We start from the raw sequence: 17151 nt of genomic DNA on the forward strand, positions 1-17151 counted from the left end.
ACATTTTTCAATGAATTTTTGAAGATGAATAAAAAATATTCTAGTCAGCTCACTATAAGTTCAACCTAACCTAACTTATAGTCCAAATTCAAATTAACAACTTAACTTAGTTAACCTAACAACTTAGTTTTAACATGGTCGCATACCGTGTAACAAATAACATATCAACCTCTTGTTACATTTCTAATATTTGAACTTCATTTGACCTTGGTTTGAAATAAACCATTTTCAAGTCTGAATTACATTTCATAGTTCATTGCCAAGTATAATAGATTACCCAATCTGCAAATAATAAAATTAGCCCGAGATTAAAGCGTTATCAAAATATTTTTATATAGATATATAAATAATTCATTGGTTCATGCTATAACAGAAAACGCAAAATGTCTGATAAGTGTAAATGTGCAAAATCTTCAGACGCGGTACTTTCAGTTGATGATTATGGACAGTATGGAAGCAGAAAAATAAAACAGTTTACATGGAAAAATAGTACAGGAACGACAATACGATTGATTAATTATGGAGGACACATCACTTCTATTTGTTTACCAGATAAAAATGGTAAAATTGATGATATAGTTGTAGGTTTTAATGATCTCGACGGATATCTTGGATCAAATGATATTTATTTTGGATGTACAGTTGGTAGATTTGCCAATCGCATAGCCAAAGGTACGTAAATGATTCCTTCTCTTCCCAATCGTATACTTTACATACTTAATTATACTCTGGTTTTCTCTAAAATTTTGACAACTGACATTATTGCACTTCATCTATAACATTCCGTGTTATGTCGAATTGTTATAAACACTGAATGAAAACAAAATATCCGAACCGTTTTGGCGGTATAGCCAAATACGAAATAATTATGATAAAATAAAATGGAAATACAAAAAAATCAGTTTCAAAATTCTATAGAAAATTTGTTGAGTTAGAAAGAAACAAACAGCAAATGCAGACTTAAAAGTAAAGTTTGGAGAGGAAGACAGTGAAATTGCGGTTCCTCGAGCTATACAAAAGAGGATATAATAATAACAGAAACAGAGAACAAAGAAAATGAGGGAAACGAGAAAGTAGTAATAAAAATTGGAGGAATTATAAATAGAGTAAAACTGAAAGAAGACAAGAAGGAATCATAAACTGTCCTTCAACTAAAAACAATTAAAACGAGAGATTATATAGGGAGAATATGCAGAATAAAGATAAATCAATTATAAAGAAGAAAGAGAAAATTCAAATAGATTGGAAAGAATATTCATATTACCACATTTTGAAGAAGGTGAATATACATATCATAACAATTATGTTGGCATAAAATTACTGAATATGGTACTAAAAGTTTATCGTACAGAACCGAGAAAATAATGGAAAACGAAAAAGTACCATTTATTTACGTGAAAAACATATCAAGTGTATCTTGAGTTTACAGACATATATAAAGTATTTAAGAGTATTACCAGGAAAAAAAATATTTAAATAAAATAAAAGTAAATTTACAACAAAAAGGAGCCAAATTGACAAACAATATTAATACACTACGAAAGATCCTGATGAGAAAACATAATGAGCAAGGTAGAACTGTTTGGAGTATGGATTTATTCCTACCTGTGTATTAAATGAAGTCAAAAGTAAGCTGAGCAAATAGATGTGGGATAAAGAAAAAGAGGAGTCTTTGGAATCTCTGAATGAGTTTTGCCTTCGATTGAATATTGCTTCTTAGAACGAAAAAGAAGATAAATCCTATTTGCGATAATATGCCAGCAAATATTAATACTAATGAACATGAATATAAATATAGAAAAGACAAAAACGGAATCGAAGCGGATAAAATACAGTTAGAAAACGTGAAAAAGTTGAAATATTTAGGTGTAGACATAGGGAGTACTGCAAAACAAAATAATCTGCTAAATGAATCAGCGCCACAACTATGGTGTTATTTCGAATAAAAACATTTTAGAAGAAATATGAAGGAAGCTCAGAACGAATGTTTACAAATAAGTTTTACGGTTAGAACTGATGGATAGTTGTAAAAGTTGAGTACTTGGGGAAAATGTAAAAGTCCAAATTGTCATTAGATAGAATAAGAAGTGAAAATTTGAGGCAAGAGTTGAATAGATACCCTATTCCAAAAAACAAGCTAGGGAGTTTTTATATATTTTCCAAAATTAAAGAAGTGCACAACAGAAAATTAAATTTGAATTGGGAATAAATTTTGTAATTTTTTTTTTCATGTTTGTTCATTAACAGAACAATTTTATCGGCTTATTATTTCTTAATTAATAATTATCTATTATTAAAGTTGATTTATATTATTAAAAAAAATGAGGTATTTCTGTTGAAATTACATATTACAATAGATGAGAAGTGGGTAGCATCCATGGTAGTAACATAATTAAACTAAATTCTAGTAACTTTTCGACTTGATTAATATCGTATTCAATGAAAGTATAAGATAGTCTAAATGAGGTCGCAGCGTGTATTTATTATATAATAGTTATAATTGAAAAGTTGTCTTATTAACTTTACGTATATACAGCTTGTAAAAAAAGTTAATTTAATAACCTCCTGCTGTTATATTAAACAAAAAATGCCGCTATTCGATTTAAAGATGTTAATTTAATATAGAGACCTTTATTCTTTACATCCAATTCCACATTTCTCACTGTAGTTTGATGTTCCTGAACTAATGCCAGCTACATAATTCCCATATCCATTACTGTTTTTCTAATAATAGGAAGTTATTTGGAAGCTAGGACATTCCGAGAATACTAATTTTTGCATTCCTTGTGATAATTCGTTTGCTTTGAGGTAGAATCATTCTTGTTAATATCAGATGAATTATTTTTTCATTTAAATAGTTCTTCTACAATATCTTGATTGATCAGGCTTTTAATATGTTAAAATGTTTTTGGTTTCTATTGTTGCATTAACCAATAGAAAGTAGCTTTTGTTAAAAAAAATCTGCTCTATAGCGAATAATTACATAGATTCTATCTACTGATTCACTTAAATATTCAATTGGGGTTCAGAAAATCCAAATCCTCAATATTTCACGCCGTATAACTTAGTCTTAGTCTTATTATTATCGAAAATTATCGAAATCTTCAAGTAACAAATATTTTTATTAGATTAGATTTGTCATACTTATTGATACTAAATAATTTTAACATTTTTGCCGATTGCTGGAATGGTGGATCATGTACAACATTGCAGTGTAGATCGAACCATAATCATATTTGATAACATTTTAATCGATATTCTGTGACGCAATTTAGTTTTAAACATCCCTAAACTTATAATCTCTAAGTTGGGAACCCTGAAACCATGATTATTGTTTTATATATCTTGGTTTACAACGTCCTCCGATTTCTAATCGCCATCTATCTGCTAAAGCTAACACATAAATAACGATTGATGATGATACTAACACATAAATAACGATTGACGATGATACTAATGACAATGAATATGAAATCTCAAGAAACGTAAAACGGTCGATGCTAATCTTGATTTCAAAACTTTTTTGAGTTGCTTGTTATTTTTATTATTTTATTTCCTCAATATTATCAGCAAATATTTGCATTGAAATGTACATTCAATACCCAATGAAAAAAAATTTTTTCCATTCAGGAAAGATGACTATAGAAGGAGTTGAATACAATTTAGCAAAAAATGATGGTTCCAATCACCTTCACGGAGGCGTTAGGGGGTTTGATAAAGTCATATGGGACTATTCCATAAAAGGGAATCAAGTAACGTTAAGTTACGCTTCACCAGATATGGAAGAAGGTTATCCTGGTACTCTTCTAGTTAACGTAACATTTGAACTGAATTCCAGTAACGAGTTCGTAATAAATTATAAGGCGATGACTACGAAACCAACTGTAGTGAACTTAACGAATCACAGTTATTTTAATTTAGCTGGGGATAGCACAGGTGCTGAAGAGCTATATAAACATATGGTTAAGATTAATGCTTCACATATAACTGAAATTGATGACGAACTCATTCCTACAGGTACAAACAATATTTAGTTTATAATTATTCAAGTTTCGTATTATCAAATTATATCTTCGGGAAGTTATTAACTTTAATATTAAAAAATAATGAGGTTCTATTACAGATAAACATTTCCAAAGCTAGATCAATTTATTCAGCTATTCTTAAGAGCTTAATTTTTCCAAAAAGATTTTGTAGTCACTGTCTCGGTCTTTTTTTAGCTTTCGTTATAGACAATAGATTAAAAGCGATTGTTATATAGTCTATAAACGATATAAGTATCTTTGACTACTTTCTTATTCGTAATTTTCACACAATTTTATTTTAAAGTGGAAGGAAACTTCCACATGGCTTCTCCAGATATGGTAATACTGTAGAATGAAAAAATTGACTTCCTATTACGGTTTTTTGTCTATCCAACATGCCTAATTTAGTTTCATCGTTTTTCTCTTTAATTTCTGTTTCCCACCGATAAAGTAGATTTTAATTCCATTTCTATTATGCTGGATATTCCACTTTTTCAAATTTCAAATGTTTTATGAATTCTTTATGAATTTCAATGCCTTTCACTTCTCAAGTTAGTTCCCTAAACGTTTCTTGAAGTACTGCGTTGAACAATTTAGATGGAATTGTCTCACCTACTTTTGCATCGTTGCAGATGCATTAGTTAACTAAATAAGACGTATCAATAATATCATTTAAAATACGTGTTTGTGATCATACATTTTTTCATAAGGGAGTCCAAATTTTAGTATATGAATATAACTCATAGTGCATATATTTATAGGCAAATACTTAGACGTTTTGGGAACTGTATTTGATTTCCAAGAACCCGTTCGTCTCGGCGATGTTATAGATAAGGTACCGAATTCCTCAGGGTTTGATCACAATTTTTGTATTTCCCAAACACGTACAAAATTAGAACAAATGATTGCCAATGTAATTCATCCCCAATCTGGACGTCGAATGGAAATTTACAGCGACCTTCCTGGAGTACAGTTTTACACAGGAAACCTTTTACCAGAAGATAAAAGTATACCAAGTAAAACTGGTGGATATTATCAAAAGCATGGAGCATTTTGTATGGAAACACAAGGGTTTCCTGATGCTATGAACCACGTAAGTTTTCAGATTAACTTCACATTTTATTATGTGACCATTTATGCTAAAGGGGAAGAAGATCGTTGGGTTAAGAGTTGACTTTGCCTAGGAAGAGTTTGAGTAATTGTTCATTGAGAATAAGACAAAATTCTTCTAGTAAAAGGTTAATTAGGAAGATATCGTATTTAAATCTGTAAACGAAGTGTCTTTATAAAAAGATTATATTTTTATAAGTTACAATTTAACTTCTTTGCAAAATCCTAAGCATAGTCAACTCTGAACGGTAACATTGGTATTTCAATTAACAAAAGAGACCATCTAGGTCGAGGAGAGCCTGTAACATTCACATTTGAGGTGATCTGAAAACATTAAATCAAGCAAATAGGTTACCGTTACTTTAATTTATAATTTGCCTCATTTTCTTCAGAAAGAAACATTATTTTCAGAGCAATTTCCCTAGCCCTCTTTTACAACCAGGAGACATCTTTGACACCACTACGAAATTGAAGTTTTCTGTTGGAAATACTAGTGAGCAATAATTTTGTTTATCATTTGTATTCACATGAATACTTTATTGTAACCAACAAGCAACTCCTATAATAAATAAAACCAAATTTGAAACATTTGCTTTATTTTTATTAGCTACAATTATAAAATAATTATGGGCGCTAGTTTTAGGACGAGGATTACGAAGAGGTAGCACAATATTCAAAGATCTATAAATACTTAAACTAGAAAAGTCGCGCCTACCGAATCCCTACGAGCAGCGTAGCTCCTTCTTTCTTGGATCCAAATATCATTCTGATATTCTAAGAACACAACATTCGAAAATTAGAAGCTTATTGACTTCCTGTTGGCTGAGAGTCTAAGTTTTACTGCTATATATAACTACGAAAAACTAATGAAATTATTTTATATTAAAAGTCAAACTTTTCTTGGATAAATATTGTCAAATTATCTGTTAAAAAATGGTTTCTGATTAAGAAAAACCAATTCTACCAGGAATAATGATATTAAATATGATAATTCTATCCGGGATTTTTGAGGAAATATAGGAAATAAAAATTTGGATTTTTCATTTAATATGCTATATTTAACGATTAAAAAAAATTCATTCAATTTACAAAAAATTTATAAACAGCTGTATGATGGTATAATTCTCCAGGACACAACACAGCTCGTGGAAAGTTATCCTGAAAGCAGAATTTAAATTATAAAAGAAAATGCATAATTCTTAATTGGATTATGATTTGCTTTGTAAATTGTTAATATAACGTTATCTGTTACATGATATTATTTTTTCATTAATTGTTATATATTTACATTTGGAATTTATTAATCTAGTACTTACATGGTTAATAGCATCGGGCCAGTTTTGTGTTTCAAAACATAGAGCGCCGTGTTTATAGTAATGGCAACCATTTTTCCCTATCAATGTTTCCGGCACTACATCTGAAAAACGCAAAAATAAATAAATCTATTGGATGTCGCTAGGTATTGTTATTTATTCTCTATGCTTATGAGAATTTTCCAGACCCTAAATCTACTACAATTCGAGTTATTGAAAAAATTGAAAAATTTATTAATCATTTATTTATTACAATTAAAATCGGCAAACTAGTAAAATTAAATGTTTTTTTTGCTGCTTAAACCAGTGATGTTGAAGCAAAAATTACTAACAAACTAATAAACGTATCCTCAAAAATGCTTGGAATATTTTTAAACGAAGTGAATCTAAATATCAATATATCTGTGATGGGGTATAAAAAACATATTCACGGATGAATTCACGAGAGTTATCTAAAAAGTTTCCGACCCCGACCTGAAGATGTGAACACTTGAAGTTGACCGTGAAGTTGGAAAATATTTGCGCATACGTTGAGATGTTCTCATTAAATTTTTAGCCATTTTAGACGCTTAGTTTTCGTTTGACAATCATGTAAGTGAGTCGCTGTGAAGATTTTTCTGGAAATTGAAAAAGATTAGGTCTGTAAAATTTTACGTAGATGAATTTAAACGTTGCCGCATCAGCTCCACTAACGACGATCTTTTGGAAAGACAAATGACAAATGAGAAAGATATAATAGAGAAAAGAAAGAATATGCACGCGTTAGCTATTCGCGCGTGAGGTGTCGCGTCGACGACATTTTCCAGACCTAATTCACGCGATTTGAATGTAATGTAGCGGATTTTTTGCGTCAGAAAGATATATGCCCAAGGTATTGGATCTCGGGAAAATGAATTCCTCAACATTCCTGTTCGACACTATTTAGTACATAATAGACCTCTTCTCGATTAATATAATTAATTATTTGAGTATATAGAGAGAAATTGATTAAATAAACGGTGCGAAATTATAAGGAAAGTACTTAGATGAAATATCTCAACTGGCACAGTCAATAGAATAGAAATAAATAAACTGTTGATTTTAGTATTTCAATATTAGTTTGTTTATTATTACTTCCAACCAACTTTTTCCCACATATATACTGAATTTTTGAAGTAATAAATCAATTATGAAATATTAATATCAGAATTATTTATTGATAAATCACAAATAGGTTGATTCACAAGTGATGGACCAAATTTTAAATACATGCTCAGGAATACTACAAGGAACAACTAGAGAAAAAAACAATAGGTGACAGAGTATGTAATGAACGAACCAGATGAATTAAATACCATTACACTAATTAACAATTCATTTATTTGATTTGGATTACCTCATGTTTTGAATGAAAAAATTTATCGGTACAAATTATTGTTAATAGGCCCATTTCTCTCCAAATTTTCTGACAATAAGCACTGTTTACACTACCACAATTTATCTATCTAATGCGAGTTTCAATAATCAATCTACCGTCTCCAGAGACTAAAGGTAGACTTAATGCACATGTTTTTTAAAAAAATTGACCAGTTACTCATAATGCCTTTATTGGAGTGTGGAGATAGTGATACATTCATTGAAAAAACTTTAATCTTTCAATGGTTTCCAACGTAGATGTATTACCTATTGATTTTAATACACAAATATTTTAGAAAAATCACCTAAATTTCTTGTTGTATACGTCAAAATTATCTGAAACCATAAAATAAAATGAAAACTCTGGTGTTGTTACCTCCTTTTGCTTTTTTGGGATCCTCAGGAATACCATTAGAAGTATAAAACTGAACACCATGTTGATTGGTATAAATTTCCATTGTTCTTCCACTTGGTGGATGGTACGCTTTAGCAGCAAACGTATTTTCTTGTGCAGATGCTTTATTTACGCAAAAATTATGATCGTATCCATCGTAATTTGGTATTTTGTGAATAACATCTCCAAGAACTTTAGGTATTCTTAAATCAAATATCGAATCATCTACGCGTAGCAGTTTACCCGTAGGAATAGAATCCTTATCCACGTCAGTAGTATTGTCTGCGTTAATGGTAATAACGTGCTTGTACAATTCATCAGCTCCCTTATCATGTCCAGCTAAATTGAAATATGAATGATTGGTTAAATTAATAAAGGTTGGTTTGCTGCAAGTTGCCTTAAAATCAACTAGAAACTCATTATCGTTATTTAATTCAAAAGAAATGTTTGTTAGAACATCCCCAGGATATCCTTCTTCTCCATCTACTGAAAGATAGCTGAGTACCACTTTAGTACCATTTACATAGTAGTTCCAATTTATTTTGTCGAATCCTCTAAAACCACCGTGTAACTGATGCTTTCCCAAATTTGCAGAAACGTTATAGGTGTCATTATTGATAGTTATAGAGGCGTAACCTACACGATTTGCTACTCTACCTACTGTGGCACCGAAATACGGGTTCAAACGGTTGAGATAACCTGAAAATATAAAAAAAAAATAACCAGAAATATTGAGATTCAGATACCTGAGAATTTTATTTATTCATAATTTCTTCGTACAGTGTTTTCAAAGAAAGAATTTTATTCAATTATGTTGGTTAAAGTGGATGCATCTTTAATAAATATGTTATTGAAATAATTGAAAGACTACTTCAGTATTAGAAATCATTGAAATTATATTTACAAGACAATTTAAATTAAATATAAAAACTTGCGTTCTGTTGTTCGTTGTTGCTAAGATCTAGAATTACATTTGAACTTGAGATTGGAGATAAAATAAAAGATTAAATTATAAAAGGTTTGTAAACAAATCTTCCTCCACTTAAATGCATTTGCACGATCTGATTACATATTTATATATCTTAATAGATTCAATGTAAATTCTTTTCTTTAAAGAATCTCAAAATCTATAAACACAACATGAAGGTCTATCTGGATGAACAGGAAGCATGGGGACTCTGACTTACTTCTTAACACAAGCACTCACAGACCATGGATGCTTTCGCAGGTACCTTTATACCAGGCGGAGATCAGACACTCCTAAATGCACCTACTGCAGTGAGGAAGACGACGCCGAGCATACACTCTACCACTTTTCCAGATGGAAAGAAGTGAAAAACGTGATTAAATGCTTGCAAGAATTAGAGGAGTCCTGGAAGTACACATATGAAGCGATAACAGCTATAACAGAAACCAAAGAGAAAGAGAATAGGAATTTGACCTAACGGAAGACAGTTTTTGCAACGAAGCAATGTAAAAGCGGATACCATTCCAAAGTACGGGAGCTCAGGGGGGGTTTTATTCGGTAAAAGTTCGACACTACCCGACTATGACGCCGGGTGTCCACGAGGATTGTTCTCCCACAGGAAAAAAAACATGGAGGCCTAGATTTCGCTCATAAATTTGATCTATAATCGTGTTAAGACAAAATATCTGACTATCCACTTGGTCCATACACTTACTTATACTATTTTTCCTTGGTACACTTTCAGTTTGTTTATCACACGTGCAGAAGTGATATTCCTCTATAATTTTCATCATATTAATTTATTATTCCATCTGTTAGACATTTGTTGTTCATTTCAAAATTTCCGTATTATTCTGCATATTCTTTTCTATAAATATTCCCCACCGTATTCAATAATTTTCTTTTGCCCCCTTACGGTATTTTGAATTTTCAGTCTGTTTCCTCCCCCTATATCTTATTCCTGTTCTGGTTCTTCTTCAATTCCTTTAAAGTATTGGGCCCATTTTTTAACTTCTTCCGCGAATTTTTCCTCGATGTCCCTTATATTAGATACTTGGTTATGCCCTCTGGTTATTTTTTGACCACAAATGTTTCAATTCTTTGTTTCTAAATTGTCTTCAATATTTTGTAGTGATTATATTCTCTTCTTGTGCTTGAGTATCTTTTTAGTGTTCTTTCGGATTTCTGAGTATTTTCACTTGGGTCAGTAAGTTTCTAGGATGCTTAATCGTACTAGCATCTTATCAACATAAAACTTCAACTTTCTCTAACGTAAATAAATATTAGTCATTTCTTCTGCATAATTAATAAATTAAAAATCTTTAAAATGATTTTATCTATTAGTAATATTATGGATTAATTGTAAATTCTCATCAGTATTCATTATTTTATTAGCATTCTCAGAAAATCTTGACTTAACAGATCGTTCAGAGCAAAATTTAGAAAAGCTCCGTAACATCAAGCTCAGCGGTTCTAATTGCTTATGCAACTTTGTGCAAAATCCCAGTTATTAGGGGACGAATTTTCATGAATATAATACCTTAGAGCAAGCAAGAACATTTGTATTCTTACTTTCTGGGTGATTTGCTTGAGGATGATAACGAGCTTTATAACAAATTTTTTGCACTTTATACACAGTACAATTGTCAACAGAAAAAATCTATAGAACACCAAAAAGGAAAAAGATGTATGTTTCCGTAAACTTTATAATACCGTTAGCAGTTCCGTGGATAAATAAGACAAAATTTAGTGAAAGTATCAGTAATTACTGAAACAAGACTTTTACCATATTTTTATTTTGAATATGGGCCTATTAAATAAAGAGAAATATATTTCCATTGAAAACACTAGTTTACATGGTTTTCATACCCAGCTGAAAGTTGTTATTTTGTTATTCATGTAGGTAGAATTATCCAGAAAAAATAATAACAAGTTTTGTCACGTCTGATTTAAGAAATATCTATTAACTCAGCTGAAATACATAATTTTGGTATTGATATTAAAAAAAATTAAAAACCACTAATTTTTGCTTTCTATTTATAGATATTTGAATAAATTTCTCTTATAATAGACCAACAGTAATTCATTAACATGTTCTCATCTCAAAATCCTTGATGTCGTTCTTCGAAAACCTTTAAATCTTAGTGAAAACGTTCGATCGTCACTCATACAAAATTTCCTACGAGTATATCTCAAAATTTAATTCTTTTAATGTCATTTTATGTACACTGTAATTTATCAAGTGAAAAAAAAATAATTATCACCACACTCTATAAAAAAGAAAAACTTTTAGGTTAGAAATACCAGCTATGTATATGGAACAACGATCCTATAAGTCTACTTTTAAAGTTGATTAAAAGTACAAACATGTAAAGTCGGCTTTAATAAAATCGCCATTATTTCGATAATTCCCTAATAACTTTTTTAGACGACGCCATCTGAAAGTTGTTCGTTCTGTATTCATTTACATATCGAAAATTGCGTTTTGAGTGTTCCATGTAGTGAAAGTGACAGTTCCGTAGTACAAAACACTTTCGGGACGCTCTGAAGTAGACAACTTTATCTTTAAATGTGACTCTAGCTACTTCAATGTTGACAGTTGACAGTTGCACTTTCTGTCCTTGGCATACAAATAAATGTTTTTTGTGTAATAATCTCTAATAAAATCTGTTCTAATTTCAATATGTGCTGAAATTAGCAAAATCTAAATTTATAAAAGCATACTTTTCTGAAACTTCAGTTTCTCAAGAACCGCAATTCAACTAAAAAATATCATTTCTCACCTTCCATGTTATCGAATCCCATAACGATGTCATCTACTACGCCATTCTTCCCTGGTAATCGTATCGACGTTATCGTGGCACCGTAAGTTATAACCTGAACAGTAACATTATTGGCATTTTTCCAAGTAAACCTTCTCACTGGGGAAGTTTTTCCGGTTGTTTTGTCAGTAAAAACACCGAATCCGTCTTCTTCAAATTGCACGTCAGTGTGTCTATCACCAGCACAAGCCATTTTAGAGTGGCAGCTATCAACAAGTAGTAGTTGTGTATAAACTGAATAAAAATTTCCTCCGGGACGAAATCAATCAATGGATATAGAAAATTTTCAGTTTTTAGAAGAAATAGAAATAAAATTTTCGAGAAATCGATGGAATATTCGAAAATATTCTTTAAGAATTACATATACCTTTGGAGTTTAGTGGAGAGTATTTATTTTTTTTTACAGAGTGATAATGTAAAGAAGTTATCTCAATTTTGACATTTTATTTGTGGCAATTGTCATTTTTATAATTATAGAGATTGTAAAATTATATATGAGTGTATCTAATTTCCACTCCTTTTCATTTACAAGATAATAAAAAGTAAGTTATGAAACTAGGACCAATTCATATATTTGAGGAAGAGCGAGATACATCTGACCAAATTGTTACCTTTAAACAATACAGAGTACTAAAGACACATGTACATAGCGTAACAAGCTACGAGGATGGTTCCAAAAGTAGCTGGCCCAATAAAGAAAAAAAATATATTCATTTTTCAATGTAATCTTCTTTTAGCTCCAGCTATGTTCAATAAGTTTCATGTCCTTTCTATACTAAGAATCATCTAGCCTCTTCCTTGCTGTGAAATCTTCCACCTCCGAGACATTTTTTCAAGTCTCGTAACAGAAAATAATAGGAGGGAGCTAAATTTAGCGAATGAGAAGGAGCAATTCAATCTCATTAATTTTGGCCATTGCAATAACAGAAGTGTGAGTTGGTGCATTGTTTTTGCTTGATTTCTTCATTCGAACATTACAATAAGTTCGCATAATATTCGCTGTTTATAGTTTTTCCTTTTTCAAGATTTTTCTAGTCAATGAAAATTATCCCACGCGCATCCCAAAAAACCAACTCCATGACCTTGCTTGCAGATGGAACGACCTTTGCCATCTTTGAAGCCGGCTCTCCCTTTTCAGTTCATTGTTTTGATTGTTCTTTTGAAACGATGGACCCACGTTTCATCTATGGTTATGAAACAGCGCAACAAACTCGATATCGACATCTTAACGATGCTAATTTTGTTCTAATGCGAGCAAAATCTACTTCCATCTTGAACGCAGCTTTCTCATGTCCAAAGTTTCAATAATTATAATGAATATGCGATATACCGCACTTTTTGAATTGCCTGCTATCTCGCGCACTTTCTTCAACATTTCTGGAGTCGTCACCTCATTTGGTCGACCACTACAATGCCTCCTTCTCGTTGGTAATAGATGTTGCGGATATTGCAAATAAACGACCTTAAGGATTGATTCAAATTGATGTATATTGAAGGATATTCGGGTGAAGAGAGTGATATCCATAACATATAAACAATATTCGTGGCTATTGAAAATAACCAACCTGAAGGATTTGACATGCTCAATCAGTTCCAAGAGTTGGATCTGTTGGAATTAAATATATAATTACATTCATACTATTGAAAATAAAGATTCTGAAGGATCCAGCATGCTATGACTTTCCAAAAAAAAAAAAAAATGAGATAAAATTGTGAAGATTCTGATATGTTTGTTGAGGTTTATGGGCACTGAAAATAAAGGGTCTGGGAGTTCCAGAGAGTTAAGGCAGTCTCAAGAATAAAAAACATGATTAAGGTACCTTAAACTCTAAACTGGAATACAATTATTATTCATTGTAAAAATCCGGTGACTGGAAATACCAATCGACAGATATAAGCACTTGAAACAATAGTAATCGAATTAATTAATTCAGTCCAACTTCTTTGGTCAACACTATTTTTAAATATTTTCACTTTAATTTTTGTGTTTCAATCCACATAATTCAGTAGAACTCAATTTATTATGGATAAAACTTTTAATAATGAATAAATTTCTTCTGTAATGTGGAATGTTCCTTTTGAAGTGGCAGAGTTTAAGATGTTGCTAACAATGATAATAAAAAGTATGTCTATGTATCAGCTTTTCTTTCTACTAATTGTTACTACAGAAACTGTTCCGAGAAGACTCAAAATCAATAAAAAACCACTGAAATAAGAATGTTAAGAAAAATAAGAGCAATCACAAGACACGACTGAATTAGAAACGAAACTTTAATAATTCAGAGAAAGACAATGGTTGGGGTTTATGCATTGAGTGAACAACATAAAACAACAAAAAAATAATAAATTGCATAGAAAAACCAAAATCGAAAGAAGCGTGTTTTATACGAAATGGTAACTTAAAAATATCGATGCAATTCAAAGACAATAAAAATTTATTTAAATAAAATTATGAAATTGATAAATTCAAATTTACGAATAGTACCTTACACCGGCTCTGAGTATAATAAATACTTTTCTTCTTTCACACACTTGGCACTATTTCTTTCTATAACTGAAATAATTTTGTATTTACTAACAATATTTATTGTATTAAACGTATCTAATATTTTATCAATCAACCACAAAAATATTTATGATGTCATCTACCTCAACTTATTGATGTTGTTTGTTATCGAGACCTGGCTACAATATTATCAGTCAGCACTACAGAACATGAATGTGTTTATTGTTGATGGTAGAATTTATTTTCAGACTGATAAGCTATGGACTTGGTGGGAGTACTCAATGTTATTCTCTCTCAATTGAACAAGTTATTTCTTTATGAACTTATTGAAATTAATTATGCAACAAAACATCCTGACGACTTATTCGCAGAATCCTAATATTTAGTTTTGAATATCATATTTTTTAATATTAGAACAAGTGCATGAATATATTGATTATATTTTTATAGACGAATGCGTTTCTTCTTTTCAAGGCTGAATTTTTGATTCATCGTCTTTTTGATTCCATCCGTTGTTCAGGATATTCCAAAGCTGTGAAGTAGAAGTAGGACACTAATTTTCCACTTTCCAGTCCAATTTTTCCCACAACAATTCAATCGGGTTGAAGTCGAGCACTGTGACGATCAAATAATGACCCAGTACATTCTTTCTTTCCAATTCTTCCAACTACTCTTTACACAGCTTCGAGGAATCCTTGGGAATGTTGTTATGCTGGAAGATAAATTTTCTGCCGTCCAGACGTTAACTAGAACGTACTATATTTCCCTTTAATAGTCCTTCCTTTAACCTGCCCACAAACACTCTTCTCTTAAGCGAAAAGCCTCAAACCTTGACTTATCAATCAATAAAACTCCCAATTCTCTGTCTTTATGTTCTTCATCCCACTTCAACTTCTTAATATTATTTTGACGTCTTAAAAGAGGTTTCTTCTGTGCCACCTTTCCAAAAAGGCAAACTTCCCACAATCTGCTTTTAACTGTAGAAATACTCAAAAGCAGATAATAGATTCATTGATCTAAGCTAGGCCGTCTATTAAGTTTACTGATCAATACAATGCATTTATCTTCAGCTGTTGTGGTTTTTCGAGTCCGCCCAAACGTTTTTTATTGCCGAAGCTTCTTGTATTATCAATTCGGCGGCAATGGTAGGATTACGTTTGCCTAGACTATGAAGACTTGATTATAGCACGAGTTTCAACAGTTTCTTGGTTTCTCCCATTTCAAATTACAAGTCTGAATTTGCGAGAACCAACGCAATTAGCATAAGAACTTCACAAAATGATGTCCGGGGCAAAAAAATATAAATCTCAGCACGTTCTTGTGTCTCAATGGATCAACTGGGACTAAACATCAATCATAAACACTGAAGAAATAATTGAAAGTTAATGCTAATTAACAAATAAGCCGGTACTTACAAGTTTTAACTTGTCGCACTCGATGAACTATAAAGATCGTATAAAGTAAACCAAAATATGAAAAAAAAATAGATATTCTGAAACGATTCTACCAAGCTTTACATTTTTAGGTTAGAAAATGGTTAATATCGCGTAAAATATGCTATATTTTGATCACATTCGGTTGAGTTTAAATAGAAAAATAATTAGTATAGTTACACTATCTAATAGCGAATAATTCAGCCTAACATTGTCAGTTTAAACTGAAGCTGCTTATTATTTCCCTAAACCTCATTAATTTACATTATCCATTGACTACTTATTTTTTGTTTAATACTGAAGTTATAGCCTAAAGGAGTCGAAATTGAAGCTTCCTGGATATATATTATCATCAAAATTCACAACTAAGAATATTTGCAAAGTGAAATAAAATTAAAAGCGACTATAAAATACAAACAAACAATAGATGAACAAACGCTGTTATCAGTATAAAAGCGAAATAATCAAAAATGTTTGCAATCATTGATAACCTCCGTGGATGATTAAATAATTTTCCGATCCAAAGTTATAATTGTATCGCATCGGCCTTTCTCAATATCCAAATAATAATAACGTAAAACCTAACCATATCCAACTGCAATAGAAACTAAATTTTATCTAATAAAAGATCTAAATCTTCATCTGATCATTAATCAGTCAGAAGTCAAGCTCCCTTACCTTTGGTATTTATTAGATGATAGACCGTATACCTGTCTTGAATATGCTTGTTATTCATCAAAGAAACGTTCAGCTGTCACTCTTGATTTGTACAGGAGTGTATGTACTGTGTGGTCTACTGAAAAATTAGGTAACAAACCGAAAACACTATTATAAACACATGGTCAATAATTAGATTATTTTTACAGAATTGAAACTGATATTTGGAAGAAATTATATCAAATTAAACGATCCCAATCGGGAATACAGGATGGAAAATGAACGACATCGTTTGGATCACTGGGTTTATAATTACACTAAATACAATATAGTTCGTATTGGCTTCTTATTCTATGCCAAACAGTAACGAAAATATGCAAAATATGTAAAAATACTAGCTCCTTCTCAAGGACCCAGTTATATATAGAGTCATTCGCAAAGCAGAAATACAGTGTTCAATTCGAAGTGAATGTTTATCAGGTACATTGACTGAAATACAGCAAGCACTGACAAAAGCTGAAATTCAACT

The 17151-nt window shown here is 31.1% G+C and overlaps 3 protein-coding genes across 4 annotated transcripts in view; 2 read left to right on the plus strand and 1 right to left on the minus strand.

The window, feature by feature from the left end:
• The window catches only part of LOC130450956 (fringe glycosyltransferase), a 153759-nt gene that overhangs the window by 76406 nt on the left and 60202 nt on the right, over positions 1 to 17151 (plus strand). The gene's annotated exons all lie outside the window — the stretch shown is intronic.
• LOC130450963 (galactose mutarotase-like) lies at positions 249 to 5723 on the plus strand. The gene is made up of 4 exons (XM_056789726.1): positions 249 to 672; positions 3631 to 4017; positions 4787 to 5118; positions 5547 to 5723. The coding sequence occupies exons 1-4, from the start codon at positions 384 to 386 to the stop codon at positions 5637 to 5639; spliced, it is 1101 nt and encodes a 366-aa protein (XP_056645704.1). The 5' UTR covers positions 249 to 383; the 3' UTR covers positions 5640 to 5723.
• LOC130450944 (galactose mutarotase-like) lies at positions 6177 to 14770 on the minus strand. 2 transcript variants are annotated; one of them, XM_056789701.1, is made up of 6 exons: positions 14676 to 14770; positions 14512 to 14580; positions 11988 to 12232; positions 8220 to 8936; positions 6452 to 6552; positions 6177 to 6293 (listed from the first exon to the last, which is right to left on the minus strand). In XM_056789701.1, the coding sequence occupies exons 3-6, from the start codon at positions 12217 to 12219 to the stop codon at positions 6216 to 6218; spliced, it is 1128 nt and encodes a 375-aa protein (XP_056645679.1). In that variant the 5' UTR covers positions 12220 to 12232; positions 14512 to 14580; positions 14676 to 14770; the 3' UTR covers positions 6177 to 6215. The 2 variants fall into 2 exon arrangements, with proteins under 2 accessions (XP_056645679.1, XP_056645673.1); XM_056789695.1 differs by lacking the exon at positions 14512 to 14580.

The sequence above is a fragment of the Diorhabda sublineata genome, chromosome 1 (assembly GCF_026230105.1).
Source record: "Diorhabda sublineata isolate icDioSubl1.1 chromosome 1, icDioSubl1.1, whole genome shotgun sequence".
NCBI classification, from domain to species: domain Eukaryota; kingdom Metazoa; phylum Arthropoda; class Insecta; order Coleoptera; family Chrysomelidae; genus Diorhabda; species Diorhabda sublineata.

Coding starts and splice junctions, on each gene's coding strand:
- LOC130450944 (XM_056789695.1), bottom strand. CDS start 12,219: ATGGCTTGTGCTGGTGATAGACACACTGACGTGCAATTTGAAGAAGAC. Junction 8,937..11,987: donor GGGATTCGATAACATGGAAG/GTGAGAAATGAT, acceptor TTATATTTTCAG/GTTATCTCAACCGTTTGAAC. Junction 6,294..6,451: donor GGCCCGATGCTATTAACCAT/GTAAGTACTAGA, acceptor TTCTGCTTTCAG/GATAACTTTCCACGAGCTGT.
- LOC130450963 (XM_056789726.1), top strand. CDS start 384: ATGTCTGATAAGTGTAAATGTGCAAAATCTTCAGACGCGGTACTTTCA. Junction 673..3,630: donor TGCCAATCGCATAGCCAAAG/GTACGTAAATGA, acceptor TTTTCCATTCAG/GAAAGATGACTATAGAAGGA. Junction 5,119..5,546: donor TTCCTGATGCTATGAACCAC/GTAAGTTTTCAG, acceptor CATTATTTTCAG/AGCAATTTCCCTAGCCCTCT.